The following is a 20,570-nucleotide window of genomic DNA, read 5'->3' on the forward strand; positions in this document are numbered from 1 at the left end:
ACAATATTATATAATAAAAGGCTCAAAGCTTAACACAAAGGAACCGCTCTACTGCTGTGATTGGGATGACAAACAAACAAAACTATTTCATGTGTCTTTTTTGTCAACATGAAATCAATCATGTGAAATGATAGCTGTAGATGTGTCAGACTTGCATTTCGATGAATGTGAAGTGATGACAACAAGCCAAAATAGTATGAGATATGTAGCATAGCATTGTTTACAGTGTCCAACTCATATGCTCTTTAAGCTTGTGGGTGGAAATGTGTTTGACAATATTGGATGAAGTACTCTGACCTTTACTTCATTGAAAGCAGCATAACCATGGTGTAGAAATACAGGATTAGACATACATGTCCTCCATTCAAAGATTATTTTAGTCCTAAGTAAAAGTGAAAGTATCACTACAAAGATTAACAAACTGAAAGATTTCATTCTACTTAACAGCTAATTTTGTTCAGGTATTGATTATAGTTATTTATAGTTATGTTATATAAGGTGCTTAAATGTAGGGCACATTTATCCAAACAATCAGTATAATTAATTTCACATTATTACATTTTGTATTGATCAAGTGAATTTTAAAAGTAATAAATATTATATTGTTGACTGAAAAGTATACTAGGGTAAATGCCCAGAATAGAATAAAATTGAAAAAAAGTTTATTCTCTACCAAAGATGGAAACTTGCCTGAGGCTCTCCAGATACATATAGCGATATATATTCAGAATAGTTTACTTCCACAGTGTATGTAGGCCTGTGATTACTGAAAAGGACTACATTTCCAACTGAAAGGAGGACGGCCCAGATCAAGCAGCTGGCTTGAGTTTATTCTATTTTTTAATCTCAGGTGTATCCTTTAACCTGAATAATTGCCAGGTATCTAGGACATGCTAGCATGATTTATATTAGCTCTCAATATTTAAAAACCTTGACTAAAAGGTCTTGTTTGTAGAATTGTTGGGGTAAAAAGAGAACTCCCTTGCTTGTCCACTTGAGGGCAGTGCAGGTCTTGATATCTTCACTGTTAGACTCATGACCAATGGATTTCCTTTGCCTTTAAGTCCTTTATGAATTTTGATCCATATAATTGTATTCACCTTAAAGTACAATTCAAATGTTGGTTATCTCATCATGCAAAGCTCACTTTAATCATCATATTTTTTCTCATACTTTGTGAAAATAAATGGCTTTGCTAGTGCTGGTATGGTGGGCAAACTGTATTTGATGCAAACAAGAAAGTAAAAAAAGAGCAGTATAAAAAAAGAGAAAATAAAGCCGTACTCTGGACCGTGAGTAAGGAAACACAAGATGCCTGGTTGGACAAAAAGAAGCCTATTTAACAGCAGAGTAAAAGTAAAACAAAATCCACTTTGTGTCTTAGTTTAGAGGCTTCAGTCAGCTGTTTGTTATGTTGACTTTGTCTCTCATGATTTTGTTTATCACGGACTGGATGGAGAAAAAACATGTTTTTACCTGTAGCACTGAGAGAGGATTTATATATACTGTATATATATATATAAAAACTCTCAGCATACTGGTGGATATCACACAATAAGATCCTTCCAGCAAGGAAACAGTGAGGAGGAAACTTGATAATTCAGTGATTTGAGCTGAATAGTATAACTGGGTGCTAATCTGCATTACAGGGTTAACTTTCCATGAATGAGAAGCAGAGGGAGTAAGGTCACATAGGAGCTAGAGTGCAAAGAAACAGCTGAGGAAATACAGGAGTTAGTTTCAATAAAGATAAAGTGAGGTCAGAGCCCTGTATGCACTGCCTTGAATTACACATGTGAGGAGTCTGGGAATATGTCATGACATTATGACGTTAAGATTGTTATTATTTTTTTTTTTTTTTGTATTTAGGGCTCATGAAACCTGATGTAAACTGTTGACCTTATAGAAAGTGCAAGAAAAGCCTTCCGGTCGGAAAAGTAATTCAAATGCCGAAGTAACTTAAGACTGCAGTCTTTATCATTGCCAGTAGGGGGCGCTACTCCACTAGTTGAAAAAGAGTCTGCATTAGAGTCTATGATAAAATGGCTCTAATTATTATTGAATAACTGCATGAGTAAACACTTTCAAGAGAAGTTCATGGCCCCATTAACCAGTGAGGTTATTTTTCAAAACAGCATGATGTTCATTCAGAAAATGATGGTCCCATTTAGAGTGAAAAAGACGACAAAGATAGGGATTGTTTTAGAGCATTAAAACCTCGCAGCAACCTCTGGTGTTGAAAAATGAAGCCCATGGAGAAGTGCATGATATACTGCAGGTCTTCATGTGTCCACTTGAGGTTGGCTGCAAAAAGCTAAGGCCTGTCAGGTATAATGTTACAATGATCATCTTTACAGTAATAAAGACAGAAATAAACATGTTTACAGCGTGGTTCAAAAAACAACTTTTTCAATGGCTCACTTTCTGTATTTGTTCCGCTGCAGGGAGGGTGGTGTTTTTTTAAACTCATCTTTTCTGGCTTTATCAAATCCTAGAGTTTTCATACATTTTTCTACATTTGCATAATTAGGTGTGTGCATTGTAGCTGTTTGCCAGGAGGCTTAAGGCCCACCTCAACTCCCCCTCTCTGCCTGTGATCAAAAGTTAAATAAGAGATATGGCGAACACCATTGTTTTCAAAATGCCAATTCAGAAACCAATTTGGGACATCACTTTGGTTACATACATGTTTTATACAGTCTATAATTACATCTTAGTAATTGCAAAATCTCTACAATGACACCCTGAAAATATCACAAGTTCTAGAGAGTAGACCCAGGAGATGTCCAGTGGTTAAGTTTTTCACCGAGCCCTTTTTGTGTAAAGCCAGATTAATGCTAGTCAGAGTTAGCCTCTCGATTAATATCAGAGTGACTGAGAATTACAGACTCATCTTTGTTAACTAAGCTAGCTCTAGCCTCAGTGCGTGCTCTGCTTCAGCTCCACTCTGTTGTCCAGAAACTTTAATTCAGTCTCCTAAAAACAAGACAACAAGAAGTGCTAGACTGAAGACTTCTGAATGGCATCCCGAAAACAAATAAGTTTGTCAGGACTGCTTGGTCCTCCTTTACAGTATATGAAATATCCTTTAATGCCTTGTTTTTTCATAATTCATATATCAGCCATATATGTTCCCTCAGTTATGTTAGCATGGGCACATATGTAGTATACATTCATGTGGTTCTCCTGTACTTAACATTATGACAAATATAATAACATTTGTTAAATAGTTTCTTCCTTTAAAGCGACTTGACACACTTTGATTGTATGTGCAAGCCTACTAAACATGTCACTAACTTAACTGCAGAGAATCATGCTTACATGGTCACTTACTGGAAGTTCCCACAAGAGGCAAGAAGCAATAAAAGCAGACAGAATACAGGTTCCTTTGAAAGGTTTTACATTTTTTGTTCACTGAAATTAAGCTACAGTACAGTGAGCACAGAGATCAGAGGAGACGTGTTAATCAGTAAATCTTAATCAGCTGTGTGTCCCCAGCTGCAATTAATGGTTGTCATGGTGCTGGTGACAGTTGAGTGCTTCTCGTGTCAGACAAGTCATTTAATATAAAGACTGAACTGCAAAGCACCACTTAAACTCTATCTTAGTACTTAAAGAGCATAATTTCCATCGCAATTTAGCCCATCAGGGAGTCGACTGTGCTTTAATGCAATTAAAGAAGCAAAGAGGATGGCTTCAAACCAAGAGATCAGCAATGCTCCATGGAACAGAGCCTCTGCTTTCCAGGAAACCTGTATTCATAACAACCATTGACGAGTATTAGCAATGGTAATAATCGAGTTGTGACAGAGCTGGAGTTCTGAGTAAAATGCAATAATTTAGATTTGTATTGCATTTCTTCGTTAAGTATTTAGTTTTAACACAGCTGTCGTGTTTTCTGTGCCTTTAGCTGGTCAGCTGTCTCTGTGTTTGTCCGCAGAATTACTGAAATACCACTGCCCTGATTTTTATAAAACTGGATAAAAGCACTGGTGGCTTTGCCAAAGGAAGAGTCCTTTAGATTCTGGACAGGTTACAAAATCCGTCATTTTTGTGTTGGATCCAGTTCCCAAGCAACCTCAAAACCTTTCTTGGGTTCTTTCTGCTGGGTTTAAATATTCAAATAGAAATGATTTGCAGTATTATTTGCATGTAAGGCAGGCAAGTGACTTTAGAACAAAAGTACCCAATGTAGAGACATTGTTAATGAAGTGTAAATAAAAGTGCTGTCCTCTTGTTGTCAGATCACCTATGAAAGATGAAAATGCAAGGTGTAAATGGCCTCTAAATGTCAGAAAACACGACTTTCCCATGTACAGGACACAATTAGAAAGGAGTTTAGAGGTAATGTTTTGTCCACAGGGGTCACCAAATTTGTCACAGGAGCTTTAAATGCATGTGAATATTTAGAAGAATGCTCTTAGAGATGTATAGACGAGACAATGAAGTTATAGCGTGGCACTAATAGTTTTTCAAAGAATTCCATTAATCTTGGAAATATGCCAACATAATGTAGTTATGCTTGCAGACTTGCATACCCTACAAGACTCGAGTATTTGCTTTGGCGAAAGCTTTTCCAGCCTGAGTACCTCTGAATTTTTTATTTTTTGTGTTTAAAAGCAAGATTTTAACTTGATGGGTACAGCGCACAAATGTTGACTGTCCATTAGTGTTGGCCCTCTTCTTACTCTCTACTCGTGATCCATTTTCCACAAAGTTTGGATTCCATGAACGAATGACCCCCAGTGTGCAGAACTAGAAAGCATTGTTTGTTGGACTAAATGTGACTTGTTGTGTGGAATGAATAACAATAATCAACTGACTGGCTACTTTCTCATGAAGAAACTCCCTGATGGTCTCTTTCCAAGGAACTGTCCTGGACACAGAGTTCACATGATTGACAACAACTGTCCTTTAGTTTAAGTGAGATTCGAGGAACCCACATTATCTAATAAAGAACTATATTTTGTTGTTGAAAGATATCAAATACAATGACGTATCAAGCCCATGTGACAGACTGTAATAAATGATAGAGCAAAGCATGCTAAGATTAGAACACAGATCAGCAGAGAGGATAGCTGCATTCTGCCAGCTCTCTGCCAGAGTGAGCTGCACGTCCACGTCATCAAAGAGTCATTAAGGGATCTCTGTTGGGCTTCAGTTGAAAGTGGCTGGAAGTTAACAAGGCCCAAGTTATACAGAACTCCCTCATCAGTCATATAACATAGATGTTTTTCAAAAACATGTTCTGATCTTTGGAGTTCGTACTCTGGAATTTTTTTGGAGCCTGATTTCATACAAAGCTCTGTACATATGGCCTTTCTCACAGATTTCACTTTCAAATAATATGCTTTTTATGGGGTGCATGATGAGAACAGTAATATTAGTGTAGAAATGTTTTTTTTTATTTGTTAGAAAAGTTGCACAGAAGGTTCAGAATCGTGGGAATATCCCTTAGATATGACCCAAAGGCTTTTTGTGCATTTAAAACTGGAGATTCAACGCAGACTAAAAAGTACATCCCACAGAGTTCACATTACAATTCAATACAATTTATCTTCACAGGAGGTGCTGCAATTGATCTATTTTGTATTTTTGATTGATACATTTTTGTATTTAATTTGATATTTTTGGCTTATATTTGAATCTACCTTGCACTCTCTTTGCTGCTCCTTTTTTATTTAATTAAATTGAATTTGCAAAAAAAAGAGATGAATTGTACTTAATGGCATCAGATGCTTAATTGTCTTCCATTTTTAGAACTCAAGTTATTTTATTGACAATTCTGTGCAGAAGTTGAATTCTTCTTTATAAGATATAATAAATAGTTTCCATGCAGACTGTGTGCAGGAGCTGCACAGGCCTCATACTGTTAGTTGGGTAGACTACAATTAGGGAAATGTAAGTTTAGTAAACATAGAGCACCTTTTATGGGACTACTGCACAAATATTGTATCACAAATTGTGACATGGAAAAAAGGTAAATTCAAACACCTTTGCTCTTAAAAATTTCTATTTCATACATTCTTTGAATAGAGTTTCATCAAGGTCACTAATTTGACATGCTGCACTAAAGCAAGGCTCTTTGACCTAAGAGTTACCAATCAGCAGGTTTTCAGTTTAACCAAATTGGAGACCACCAAACATCAGTAAGGCTTTCATGCCTTTATCATGTCTTTCTAACACTAATGTGTGTCTCTAGTCTGTCTACAACCCCCCCAATTATGAGAAAAGTCCATCCTCTCCGTCTTTTATCTACTCAACTTTTCAGAAAATGTGTGCTCAACAGGCTGTTTGGAGATTTTCCCTTCATGACATCACAAAGGGCAGTAACCCCTCCCCCAGGAGGGTGACACTACCACAGCTGAGTGTGCCTATACTCACCGTAAACAATAGGGCATGGAGCAAGAAAGCCTGAGCCATGCAAACCCTACCAGAGAGGGGCGTGGTCAGACACAGCTCATTTGCATTTAAAGCTACAGACACAGAAACAGCCTGTTCTGAGCAGGGCTGAAATAGAGGGGCATGATAAAAAACAGGATCTGAGTGGATTTTTAACAAAAGACTTCAATGACATGTTTTGTGGAGCTCTGACATTTATTTAAACTTGTTATAAAGGAGGATAAAAAAAACAAGTCAATATCGACTGAGTTTCAGGAAAATCAAGATTGTTAATGAATTTTGCTAACCTAAAGATAGCCATTACAAATGTTTACAAGATATATTTTCCCTGAGTTTTTCAAATGCTATTAATTTTTCGATAATAACAGACCAACAACAATCCTAATGTCCTGATCACCCCAGCATTCCCAGGTTTTAATGGTGTTTTTCAAAATGGACTGTTTTTGGATCTTGGATGGAAGCAGAGACATTTCATTCTGAGTAAAGATATAGAAGGGCAGTACCAGGCATCAATATGGGTCTCCTGCAAGCAAAAAAAATGACTCAGCCACTCTAACAGCATGTGACATGTCCAGTTATAAAACATGAAGTAGGGCATTGAAGACCACCCCTCTCTCTTGGCAGCTGTAGTGTTTGTCTTGAAATAAAAACATAGATATTGACATCATATTAAGTGTTATGCACAAGACAACGTTAACAAGCTTTTTCCTGTCTTCCCAGCTGTTAAATTGGTTAAAAGTCACTCAAACTGTAACAGTAACACACAAGTTTAAACGTGTCCACAATAATGCACTGAGTGTCTTCCCTGGACAGAACATTTTACAACCTCTATTGTACCCACACTCGTCATTTTACTCGAGTGACTCGGCTATATTATGTTATAATATTATTCCAATTACAGCAACAATGGGCAGGTTTTTCCAGTGAATGAATGGTGTGTGTGGGAGTGGGCGAGTTTAGTGGGTCAAAAAATGGCCCACTTTTCAGAAGTCATACAAAAGTAAGGTCTAAATGCTTTCCCCCGACCCAAATGGTAAAACACCCCCGCTGCATAATGATCTATCTGGGTCTTTCGACTCAAATCTGGGTCACGTATACAAACTCTGCGAGTTTCAGCACATACATAACCAATACACTCACTCACTGGAAATAAGCATTAGTTTGGTTCAACAATGCTATACTCAGCAGGAGGTGTGACCAAAGGAAACGTTAAATAAGCCTCAGGTCTAAATGAAAGGTGAAGCTAACTCATAATTAGGTTTTTAGCAGATGTGTCACAGTGGTGGTGGTCTCTCTGCCGTGGTGGCTAATGAGAATTTTTCCTTGCAGTGTTTACCACATGTGTGCACAGTCTGTGTTTATGGCAAGGCAGAGGGATTAGCTGTGGAGTCTATCCTGTGATGAGAATGTATAGCAGTGGGAGTAAATAGGTCAGTGAGGTTTAGAAGCTTAAGAGGGTAAAATGACTTAATATAAAGAACCATGACATTTCAAGAACTACAGCCGAGAGCAGCGTAAGTCAATTGTTTGGGGCTTTAAAAAAAGGCACCTCTTATATCTTACTGACTAGTTATGATCAATTCAGCTGTGGTTCTGTTTGTTTTGACTATTTACATATTACTCCAGCAGTTCATGAGGAAATCATATTATACAGACGTGTGTTCATTGAGCCAAATGGTCTTCTTTTTGTGTAGTTCAACCTAAATTTAGAACTTATGTTCTGCCCTAGTAATCATTTTCATGCCTGAACGACAAAAACCTTTAGGGTCAGTCAGCAGTAAAGCATAGCCATAATACAGGTGGTGGCATAAAGAACACATTTCCCATCTGCCTTGGGATGTTCTTTCTATATCTCCGCCAAACTGTGGTTTATGTTCAGCGGAAAACAAAAAGTTAACGTTAAATATTTATTATAGCCATACCACATTTTTTTCAAAAATCTTACCAAAGTCTTGCTACCAGAAAAGAATAAAAAGCATGGTTAGTTTAGCACAAAAACAGCTTGGTTAGTTATCGAAAAAAGAATGGGCTGATGGTAAATATACAATACTTAAAGGAAAACTGAAGGAGAAATTGAGGTCATGTACTTGCTTACTTTGCTTTTGACCCCACATGGGACATGAGCCCTGGCTACCTGGACAGTAAGGCTGTTTGTTTGAATCATCTTTCCCCCCATAGCCATCATCTTGTGGGCTTTATATATGCACCAAACAAACTTCCAATTCATAGTTTCAAGTGACGCCACAGACTTATAGGCTGCCCACCTGGCGGGCAAGAAAGGCTTCCTACTGCAGATGATGTTTGAAAAAAATCAGAAAAAGGCTGCTTTGTTAGCATCTGACACCTACTCTGAAGCACCGAAATAATCAATCTTCCTAGCGGTGCTCTGTTCTTTTCTTTGTATAGGTCATATATAAGCATTGTAGCCGACGGAGTTCTTAACAGGCAGACAGTGACCAGCTTAATAAACACTAAGACCATTTCAAATATTAACTCTTGACACATTTTTACTTCCTCTGCCCAATCCATAAAGCTAAGTGAGTCTATTAGGAAATCATTTGCCAGGCTAATGAAGCATACAACTGGCACTAAGAGGATATGTGAAAATGGCTTAATATTGCAGGAATATAGGTCAATGAAAGGGTGGTGGAAAGGGGGGGGGGGTGTCTTCTCCTTGTCACTAATTTAAAAGTGTTTCCCTTTCATTGTGAAGCATTAGTATTTACTCACTGAGCAGGGATGCATGCAGAACATGAAGATGTATATCCCAATGGAAATGAATGACCTGAATACAACCCTCCTCCACTGATCTGCAGTAATAATAAACCATATAAATCAATGTAGTCCATTAGACCACATGTGTGACCACCTTGCACACTAATGTTTACACAGGTTGCCATGTTTCGCTCTATATGCACTCCCTTTGTCGGGTTACGCTTGTGGACATAGGAGCCTGAATTTAGGTATAGGCGCAGGTTGCTAGGAAGTAGCATATGATGCATTTACCCACGGCCATCGCAGGTGAGGTTGGTTTGTTCTGTGTAATAATAGATTATATGTGGCCTATTTCACAGGAGATATATAGGCTATCAGGGTTTCACTCAATAGAGGGTGTATCAAGAGTTAGTGAAGAGCCCTAAAAAGGACACTCATAGGTCTCTAAAATTATATATTTTTATGCCCCAAATTTCACACAATTGTTGCAATCCTCTAGGATTTTTTTGTTGTTGCAGGGACCAGAATATTTTTGTTAAGGTAGTTTTAAGATCATGATGCCTAGATTATTTTGTTATCTCAAGAAAAAAATGAACTATTTCATATTGAGGTAATAAGATAATCTATTATTTGTCTTCAGAAATAGGCTTCTTATGTTCTCAAGAATAATGAAAAAAGCAACACACCGTTATGAGAAAACATTTTAATTTGCTTGCAATCTTGATATCTCGAGATATCTGTATTAAACAATGCAACAAATGCTGATCAAGATTTCTGAAGGTAAAAATGATCTCTCTTACTGACTGAGTACCATAGGATCACCACAATTGGTCTTTGCAAGACTGTAATCCAAGATAGATTACAATGCTGTGTTTAAAAAATAAAAACAATGACCTGTGGTGTTAGACTTTAGCGTGCTTAAAAATGTTTTACATTTGTTAGCTGAAATATAATTTCTACATAAAGGCTCTAATGATTTAGGATCATTCAGTATTCCAACACACTTTGCACCGTCTGTCATGTTTAACACCACTGTGGTTGTTTTAATAGCACCGAACTAAGATGATGAAACGTATTTGAAGCAATACCAGTCAAGGTCTGTGCCCAAAAAAAGATCTTACAGAGTTTATTTCAAAACTTTATTGAACCATTGTGTACATATAAAACAAACAACTACAGGAGCAGAAAAAATATATAAAATGCATCCAAGCTGATCAAATGAAGAAGAAGAAGAAGAATTTATACTTTATTGATCCCGCGAGGGGAAATTCGTTTTTTACACTCTGTCTAGTAAACATGCTACACAAACATGAACTGAAATACACACACATGCACAAACAGGATCCTGTGGACATGCACTAATGGAGAGGTCTCAGAGTGGGGGGGCTGCCCTACGGTGGGCGCTCCTGAGCTTGTGGGGGGGGGGGGGGGGTTAGGTGCCTTGCTCAAGGGCACCTCGGCAGTGCTCAGGAAGTGGCCTGGCACCTCTCCAGCTACCAGACCAATTTCCGGACTTGGTCCGTGCTGGGACTTGAACCGGCGACCTTCCGATTCCCAACCCAAGTCCCTACAGACTGAGCTACTGCCGCCCAAATGTCATTCCCTCTCAAGAGTTTCACCAAAATATTTACTGTTCTGCTACTTTTTTCAGCTGTCTATTAGTTGAAAAGTTGTTATGTATTGTTTCACTTCATTTAAAAATCCAGGGAAGTTTGGTGTACATTTCCTCCCTATGCATTCGTTAATATGAGATTTATATAGCACCATATTATTGAGCTTACAATAAATTCGATGTTTGATTTATTATTTAGTACAATTTAATTTAATTTCATCATTGCAGAAAGTACATTTGCTGCCTATATCATGACCAGTCTGTAAAAATAAAAAAGCTTTTACTTTTAAAAAGGAGTAAAAGATCCGACCTACAGGTTCGAAACTGTCTTAGTCAATTGACGTCATCATCCAACATGTGACGTAACCTACCCGCGCCGCGAGGCTAGAGGAATGATGGCGGTGGCTCAAGCGAAGCTAGAGAAGGAAGGCGACGATTGCTCTTTGCTTCCTTTAGTCCATGACATTATCAAATGGTAAGGTCACTGGGGGGTTTATATGAGTTATGTGTTTCTCTAAAGCTCCGTGGAAATGAATGTACTCGTCTGAAACAATCATCTGGTGACGCTGCTAAACTTGTTGTGAGCTAAAGCTAACGTTAGCTGCTAATCTAAAACACACAGATGTGACACTTTGCATGCATGCATGTAGTCTTGGTGTGGATGTTTAACCTGTTTTTAGCTTCAGATAACGTTAGCTATTATAATACATTGGTTTTTATAGCGCTTTTCTAAGAAATCAAAGACGTTTTGACAAAATATAAAACCATAAAACAAAAAACAACGAGGTCAGTACAATGAAGAAGTCATGTAGGGGGGGAGTTAGTGGTTGTAGTAATCATTTATTTCAGCCACAAGAAAAAACAAAAACATCTTGACCGAAAAGGTGTAGGCTGAAGCTTTATCTTATTACACCTCCCCTTATTACAAATCTTATTATTTAAGACACGACTAGTTTGGTTACAAAAAAACCAAAACATATCAGAACAAAATTTGTTCTAAAACAAAACAAATGAAACAAACAAAAGAACAAAAAACAAAACAGAAGTCACACTCACAAAAAATAATCAAACCGACCTTTTATATTTGTTAAGCACCATTTTTTTAAACAGAAATTTTAATCTGGAAAGTGAACTACACATTTTTAATTCCATGTCATAAGTATTCCACAAGTTAACTTTTACTGAAATACACCTGTTCTTTATGTTTGTCCTTACCTTTGGTTTTTTAGACACACCTGTTCCCCTTAGTTCATACCGGCTCTCTCTAGTTTCAGAAAACCTCTGAATACTGTTCGGAAGCAAATGATTGTATGCCTTGTACATTACCTGAGCAGTTTGTAGATCTACTAGATCACTGAATTTTAGAGCGTGTATGTTAATAAAAAGTGCGTTAGTTGGTTCGTAATAATCAGATCTATTTACAATTCTTATGGCTTTTTACTGTAGCATGGAAATGGGATGAATGTTGGTTTTGTATGTGTTTCCCCACACCTCCACGCAGTAGGTAATGTATGGAACTATGAGTGCACAATACAATATATACAGTGAGTTTTGATTCAGGAATTCTTTAGTTTTACATAATATTGCAATGGTTTTAGGGGAGGAGTTAGTGGTTGTAGGTGGTGATGGAAAGGTGAGTTTTGAGGGATTTCTTGAAGGAGGTGAGTGTGGGGGAGTCTCTGATGTTTTTTGGGAGTGAGTTCCAGAGGGTGGGAGCAGCAACAGAGAAAGCCCTGTCCCCCCAGGATCTATAGTTTAACCTGCAGGGGGGGGGGGGGGACAAGAGGAGAGTGTCGGTGGAGGAGGTGAGACAGGTAGGGGGGAGTCAGGGGTCAGCTAGGCTAACTGGAAATAGCAATGGTCGTAACACAACCCACTAAAGTAACATTTTGCCTTATTTACCTATCTCCCTCTGTAAGCATGGACAAGGACAGCCAGGATGTCCACCAAGAACTGGCAAAGCTGAAGACGAGGATCCAGGAGGCTCGGGAGCAGATCTCCAACATGCCGGGCATAGAGAGCAGTCCGCTGGAGCAGCAGCAGCAGCTCGCCACGCTGCGGGAGCAGGTCCACACTAAGAACCAGCTCCTGCAGAAATACAAAAGTCTCTGCATGTTTGACGTGCCAAAAGCATCTTGAAACCGAAGGCTGGATTAATGCAACTGAAGGAGAAAGCAAACAGACAGTCGATCTGGAAGGACGTTTTGTTTTTCTGCTCATTTATTGTGCAGATTAATGAGTATGGGCTGGACGTTTAAACGCTCAAGGACTCGTTAAGCCTTCAATGCATTGCTGTTTTTTTTTTTTTTAAAGCACAACAACGTTATCTTTCAAGGTTTGTTTTTAAGGGTTTTGGGAATATTCACTTGGTTTTGTAGTATTTATACAAATTAAAAAGCAGCCTTTCAGTTTGTATTTGTCTTGTGTATCTATTATTTCTCCCCCTTTTTTTTTTGGAATAAAATAATTGTATAGAATTGACAAGCCCACATCTTTATTTAATTACACTGGTAGTTTACACAATAATTTAAGCCAGTGGCCTCCATCGTTATCTTTTTGACACAAGCGTCTTCAATGAATATGAACAGCTTTCATTCACTCAGTTGGTTTGACACTTGAAGGGGAAGTTTTTGGTCGTTCAGACTGTAGTTTATCCGCAGTGGAATCGCATGCAAGATGTTACATCTGATTGAAGGGGAATAGGTGAACAAATATGAGTTTGTGCTCATTTATATGTAGATTGTCTGTTCAATGTGTTGCATTTAAAATAAGAACGACCTGCTTGTTTTTAGGGCAGGATGAGCTGATTATTGTGATGTATTCTAATAACTAAGGGAGAAACAACCTTAAAGTTTGCGTAGCAGTGCTTGATTGTGACTTGTGCTTGAAATGAAAGAGAAGGAGGAGAGAGTTTATGAAAGTAACAATTTGTTTTATTTTCTCATTTATGCAAAAAAAGGACTCAGACATAATAAACATACATTCAGTAGATTTGTTCATAACGCCAACACACATTCAAGTTCCACCAAGTAAAAAAATAGCTAAATGTAAACATGTTTTTCCATTTTCCAAGTGCCATTCTCGACAAGCTAATGCAGAGGCAGATTTTACAGCATCATCAACACTGCATTACTACACAGGAGCTGAGCTACGTGCGCCGTGCTTCTCAACACAGTTTGGATCACATTATGTCAGTGGGGCCTCAGAGGCTCAAGTCTACAGTATTTGGGTTTATGCGCCCTGTTTGCAAAAAGGCAAGCTTCGGATCTTAAAGTCTCTTAGAAAGTCTCTTAACGCACAAGGAGGGGGGGTCAGCATATGGTGCAGCCTCTCTCTTTGGCCTGGCCGCCTCCAACAGCTTTCTCCTTTATGTACATCAAGTCACTGTGCACACTGGGTCTCCGCGCAAACGGCGCCACAACCCCATATGCGTTCCCGTCTTTGCACTTCTTGCTTCTGAAGGACTTTCTGTGAAGAACCTCGCAGTACTGCAGGGTAACTTTGCAGTGGCGGTCGGGGCTCATTTCGTTAGGCAACTTGGCCATGGTAAAGAGAGTCTGAAACATCTGGTCTACGTTGGTGTTCTTCTTTGCCGAGATTTCAAAATAAGCGCATTGCTCTTCTCCACCGACCAGCTGCTCGATCTCATCCTCCCGCACCTCGCGGTAAAAGTCCCTGTCACACTTGTTGCCGCAGATGACCAGCGGGACATCCGCGTTCTCCTTGGTTTTGTTTCGGAGGCAGGACTTGGTCTCGTAAATCTGGCGCTTCAGACGCTGCACCTCCTGGAAGGAGTCTCTGTTATCCAGACTGAATACCAAAATGAACACGTCGCCTGGAAAACACAAGAGGAGAAAGGTTAGATACCAAATAATAAAACATTTTTAAAAGTATTCACTTCATTCTACAGCATGACAGTATGGTGTTTTTTTAAGCGCAACTTACCGGTAAGAATTGAAAGCCTCCTCATTGCAGGGAAGGGATGGTTTCCAGATGTGTCCAAAATGTCCAGCTGGTAAACGTCTCCCTTGATGCTGTAGAATTTCCTATGAAAGTCCTCAATAGTTGGCGTGTACTGGTCGTCAAACCTCTCGTTCAGAAACCGAGAGATAATCGCCGTCTTCCCAACTTTGGTGGAGCCCAGAATCACCATCCTGTGGCAATTCTTGGCCGGAATGTCGAACTCGCTCTCGGATGGAGACATCTTCTTAATCATACTTGCAGCAGTTGCACCCGGGGGTGGACAGTGCTAAAGCAAGGGTTGCTTTTTAAATCCTTGGAGGGATGTGATGAGTATAACCTCGCTGTCTCGCTCTGAAGACAGGAGAGCGCAGGCTGGGAATTTATAGGAGAAGTTTGCCGCGCCTCCCAAATGCGTCATGCGTCACGCTCCCGCTTATAGGGAGCTGGAGCAAGACCCGAAATTATAATGTTACTATGGCTGTATCTGTGCGTCAGCTCTGTCCACCCTTCATTATCAGAGAACGGGAGAGACACGAGGTTGTTTTTACAGAGAATACTGCTTTTGTGAAAACATTTACCCACATTGTCACACATAATTACCGCGAATAAACTGTTTATGACATAAAATATCAGGCGCAGCTTGCACAGAATTACTTTGAATGGGTGCATTTGATAAAAGCAGAGTTTTGATGCACTTGATAAAGAAAAGCCACATTTCATATTAACCATTTAAGTGCATGTATCGAACAGATTATTTTTTTGTTTGCTTTACAGACATCTGCAGTAACAGTCCAACTGCTTGCAAACATGTTTTTTTCCCCAATCTTTTTCCTTATTCGTCAGTAATCAGAAAACAGAAATCATACTCTCCCTGAGGAGAAAGTAGCTGGAAGATGGAAGAAGAGGTTGGGAACCGAGGGGGAGCAGCAGCACACACAAACACACTGGGCATGTTGAAGGGAGAAAGTGGGTTTGATTGCTCCTGTAATGATATGTATGTATGTGTCATCCTTTAAGACTGCCTGCGCTTTTATATATAAAGCAGTTAATTCCTCTTTTCTTTAAAATTATTTTTAAAATGATCTTTATGTGTTTCTGTCCTCTCTTATAATTTCACTGAATTTGCATCTGTTCTACTGATGGAATCATTTCATCCTCACCAAATGCAAAACAGAAAACAAAGAAAGTTGAATTGGGATTCATTTCTGTTCATCAAGAGTGAATGTTGGTGCAGAAACACATACAATAAAAAACCGCGGCAACTGGATATAACTAGTCTGTCTGTCTGTCTGTCTGCATCATGAATGCAGGCAACAGAGACTTTATAAACGTCACGATCACAACTTGGGAACAGCTGGATGTAACTGGTGCTTTGAAGCCATCGAATCCAAACCATATTGACTTTCTCGTATGTGTTAATTGTAGTGCCCCACAGCCAGTCTAAAGATAGAGCCCACCGTTTGTGACTCAAACTCTGCTCATCCACTTTGGCACCTTAAACACTTAACACCTCTTACTTACCTTCTCACCTGTGAATCCGTGCGCCGAGAGAAAAGAGCTTCTTGAGGAAAAATACTGGTGTTACTCATGCTATTAAGTATTATCGTCTCCAATAAAGCATCTTACCTGTGATGTAAGAGGGTACTTTTTTTCTGCGACTTTCCATTTGTTGCCTTTGTTATAATAATATAAATAATAATAGAAGTTATTAGTAACAAACTTTATATTTTAAACAAACCTCATAGTGCTACAGACAAAAAAAAAACAGAATAAGAGCAAAAGAAGGCTTATCTCACATTTAACATTTAAGTTTTACGTTTGTAATTTTTTCTTGTCCATGCTTTTTTTATGTGTTCTTTATGAAAACGAATACTAAGAACACAGGTTATAACACCATTAGACTATATTTATCTTTTTACATGAACTTCCACTGCCTTTAAATAGAACTGAGGTGATGTTTTATTCATCTAATTAGAATATGTCCCATGCTATTTAATTGACATTTTGACATTCAGTTGTAGTCATTGTGTCAAGACTCCCTGACTTCCAAAGCTGCGTCATGACTAGATTTATTTGAAGGAACAGAGGTTCAGAGAGTTGACCTTTAAATTATTCATTGCTCTCTCTCTCTCCACCTGTCTCCTCCCCTCTACGGCCATATGATGCTTGAAATATTAAAAAAGACACCATAATATTTTTTACAGAATATCCACAGCAGGTCAAGTGTAGTCATAAATCTTTACCTTGATTTCTTGTGAAACTGAAAACTCACCCAACACTGATGACCTTTTTTTTTTTTTAGCCCTCTGTGGGGCATTGGGCATTGAAATCAGATAGGTGTACTTAAGCCTGATTGTTCAAGTCCTGAGCTGTGGGTTTGTGGGTTTGAGTAACCCAACTGGAGCAGACCAGCTTGACACCCTTGACCATTGGTCAGTAATTAAGCCAGTGTGTTCCCAGCGGTGCGTAAAACAGGACACGTGCAGAAGGCCTTGTTCATAGCAAGGTGCTGTCATAACACTACCTGCAAAAAAAAAAACAATAGGGCGGGAGGGGATCTATGTGTTTTACATATTTACTTATGGGTTTGTACCCATTGATAGGTACAGTTTTATTTGTTAAAATCAAAGTAAAAGTTTCAAATAGTTTCAAAATCCAATAAGGGATAAATGAGTTTCCTTTTTAACACAGAAAATAGGATCTAATTTGATCTCATCATATCTATTGTATATTATGGTATGGTATGGTATCATAGTATGGTATGGTATGGATTGGTATTGTATTGTATTATATTAAATGGCATATTAACATGTTTGTGTTCATTAATGTGCACTGTCCCTGTTTTAAATAAATATATTTAAAAACTTGTTGTATCTTACTGTTCATATTGTATTGTATCATATTGTATCGTATTGTATCGCGTTGTCTTGTTGTATGGTACTGTTCATTGTTATGTTTTCTCAGGCTCTTGCTTTTCTTACACATCAAACATTTGTCTACATTGATTTTTGAAATGATATGCATAAAAACTCAGAGTAGTCAGAATGGCCGTTAGACTATTTAAAGAATTCTGGTTGTCTAAGTGTCAGTATGTTATTTGCAATGTTATCATACATGATAATTTAGAGATTGTCCCATTTCTTGGTAAAAGACTGACATAGAAGAGGTCACGGCAGTAACGTTGAAGGGCAGAGTTTCTTTTTTTTTGTGGTCAGAGAAAGAAAAACATCAACATTTTCACAGTGACTCACCTGAGAACCAGCCCAGGGTCAAACCTTGAGAAAAAAACAAAAAAATAACATCAACATCCAGTCCAGTATAATTTGTCTTTTAGGCACACGCTTTTCATCGGTGCATGGCTCTTCTTGTCCTCAGTTTTTGAACCATGTTTGTGTCCCAGCCTTCTGTTACATAGCCAGACCTTGACACATGTACCGTCCTGGCAACGTGGCCCTCAAGCAGAGTAAACAGACCAGCTGCAGCCCACTTAGGCCCCGGCCAATCATACACATTAGTCTAATTTCCTTCTGAGCCATGGTTGCCTTTATTGATTATTAAAGAGAGAAGAAATTACTGGATGAAAAGATGATGTGTCCCATGTCAGGACAAAATGCTTTGAAGCGGATTAGAATTGTAGGTTTTTGATTTGATGAGCAGTAATTGAAGCAGTGGCAATACATCTACATTTAAATTGATTTTCAGTGTTTCAGAATGAGTGCCGGGTCACCTGTGTTTAACTGTTGTTTATTTGAATTAATATCATTGTTAAAATAGATAGTGCATTGTACCTTTTCTTTTGTCAGTCTGTCATCATTTATTTAGATTTCTACTATTTATCTTGACAAATGTAGTATCTATGATTTGCCTTTCCTTCTCAGAAATAAAAACATTTTAAAAATAGAAGGAGAAAAAGGAATCATGGTGCGTTCCTTTTTATCCTGAAAGTCAAAAATTCAGAGTTGCTAGTCCAATACAAGGATCAGAAACACCCCCTGAAGTCTCATCCTCGACTCAGATACTCAGAGGAACTTCAGTGTGACTCAAGCGCAAAATCCAACATGGCTGCTGCGTGCATCATCAGTAATGTATTAGTTGTAAATTAAAGTGTTCGTTACCAACTTAGTATTGTTGTTGTGTAATTAAATCAATCACACCTATAGCGCTTTGCAAGTTCTATCTGTGGACATGTTGACATGTTGCTTTCGTGCACAAACTATCACAGGTGTTACGTCATTCACACCTCTGACTTCTAACATTAGGAATACAGCATGTGTGTTTAATGCATGAATAAAGAAAGAAAAAACAGATTCAATACTGCAATTAGAAAATCATACATGATATAGTCACAATTTCAGCATCTTGTACTCACCTCTCTCCAATCTCACACATAAGCTGCCACATGTACGTCATACGCTTGACACATCATCATTTAGTGAGAGAAATTGTAGCGAGCATATGTGTGTGTGTATGCATGTGTCAGTGTAAATACGTGTACTTGTAGACTTCAATGATTCTTTGAAGCAACGTCACAGACTTAATGTGTAAAAATCTTCAATCTTTTCAGAGCATAATTAAGAAACATGAACTTTTGATTGGACTCTTTTCTGTAAAATCTTATGTCAAACCTAAGAAAGCATTTAAAAAACAAATTACTTTCCTTCTCTCTTTTTTTTTTTTTTTTTTTTTTTTTTTTTTACTGCAAATTGATTCCAGAATTTAAATCTTGATAGCATTGTATTCATTGGTGCACAACATTATATAAACATTTTTATTTAAAGAGACACAGCTCAATTATATGAAGGCGCTTTTTGAAATTGAATTTGCACAGTTCATTCTTTTCCCAAGAAACAAAAATTCCTTTAAATAATTTTTGGATTTGTATCACTCCTCCTGTGCATTTTTTGAAGGAGATGAGGATATATTTGGGTGCACTTTCAAACTTCTAAATGTATCTGTAAATGGCCACAAAGTAGTTGATGCACCCAAATATGTATAAAGAACATTGTCTGAAACCTCATTTAGTACCAAGCGGCGACTTCTTGTGTAGAGAAATGAAGCAAATGTAGAAGTGCAAAAAGGTGCTGTTCCTTGAGTGTCCACTTGAGGCTGGCTCCAAAAACCCTGGAAGTCACATTCAAACCCATTCTAAAATGATTATTTTTACAGCAGAAATAAACATGTTATATTTAAAAAAAATAACAATAACTTATCTGTTTTGATTTGATGAAGGATCAGAATTGTGCATAATCAGGGGCGTGACTAATATGACTTTAAAAGGGGCTCTTTCCCTTGTAAAAGGTTAGGTTGTGATAGCATTTTCAGGGGCATAGATGGCCTAGGGGTTAGGTTGCATCCCATGTGCGGAGGCTACAGACCTCCAAGCGAACAGGTCTGGTTCAAGTCCGACCTGTGGCTGTTTTCCAACATTTCATTCCCCACTATCTCTCTCTCCCCCAATTTCCTACTCTATCCACTGTCATTTCAAATAAAGGCTAAAAGCCCCCAAATAAAATCAAAACAAAACAAGGGAGATAGCATTTTCAATATGGTGGTGGCCAAACATGGGCTTCAGAAACCAATGGGTGACTATGTCCATGCTTTTATACAGGGTTTGTTTAGCACATGTGTGGGTCAGGGAGCGGGTCCAAAAGGACAGCTCTGACATGACATGAGTGATGGTAGAACCGAGATGTGTGTTTTGAAGAATTGGTTACATTTCCTGGTTACATGCATGGTACAGTATGTTTTTATGAACAACAGCTGAGGTAAACTGTGGCAATAGTAGGTCATACGTACGGATTTGTTTTGTTCCTTTCTCTCTTTTCAAAATCTCTGACCTCGGGGAATGACAGGTTACAAAACCTCAACAAATGACTGT

At 38.3% G+C, this 20,570-nt stretch overlaps 2 protein-coding genes across 2 annotated transcripts; one reads left to right on the forward strand and one right to left on the reverse strand.

Annotated features, from left to right (window-relative positions):
- Positions 1 to 11,075: 11,075 nt before the first annotated feature.
- Positions 11,076 to 13,184, forward strand: med9 (mediator complex subunit 9). Its single transcript, XM_061026802.1, has 2 exons — positions 11,076 to 11,204; positions 12,649 to 13,184. The coding sequence occupies exons 1-2, from the start codon at positions 11,122 to 11,124 to the stop codon at positions 12,866 to 12,868; spliced, it is 303 nt and encodes a 100-aa protein (XP_060882785.1). The 5' UTR covers positions 11,076 to 11,121; the 3' UTR covers positions 12,869 to 13,184.
- Positions 13,185 to 13,640: 456 nt separating this feature from the next.
- On the reverse strand, positions 13,641 to 15,030 carry rasd1 (RAS, dexamethasone-induced 1). Its single transcript, XM_061026801.1, has 2 exons — positions 14,675 to 15,030; positions 13,641 to 14,564 (listed from the first exon to the last, which is right to left on the reverse strand). Exons 1-2 carry the CDS (start codon positions 14,943 to 14,945, stop codon positions 14,041 to 14,043), a joined length of 795 nt encoding a protein of 264 aa, XP_060882784.1. The 5' UTR covers positions 14,946 to 15,030; the 3' UTR covers positions 13,641 to 14,040.
- Positions 15,031 to 20,570: the final 5,540 nt, after the last annotated feature.

This window comes from Labrus mixtus, chromosome 20 (assembly GCF_963584025.1).
Source record: "Labrus mixtus chromosome 20, fLabMix1.1, whole genome shotgun sequence".
NCBI lineage: Eukaryota > Metazoa > Chordata > Actinopteri > Labriformes > Labridae > Labrus > Labrus mixtus.

Bases quoted from the DNA above. Each gene is read 5' to 3' on its own strand.
- rasd1 (XM_061026801.1), bottom strand. From the start codon at position 14,945: ATGATTAAGAAGATGTCTCCATCCGAGAGCGAGTTCGACATTCCGGCC. The intron at 14,565-14,674 runs GTAAGTTGCGCT...TGTGTTTTCCAG, and splicing joins GAGGCTTTCAATTCTTACCG to GCGACGTGTTCATTTTGGTA.
- med9 (XM_061026802.1), top strand. From the start codon at position 11,122: ATGATGGCGGTGGCTCAAGCGAAGCTAGAGAAGGAAGGCGACGATTGC. The intron at 11,205-12,648 runs GTAAGGTCACTG...TCCCTCTGTAAG, and splicing joins GTCCATGACATTATCAAATG to CATGGACAAGGACAGCCAGG.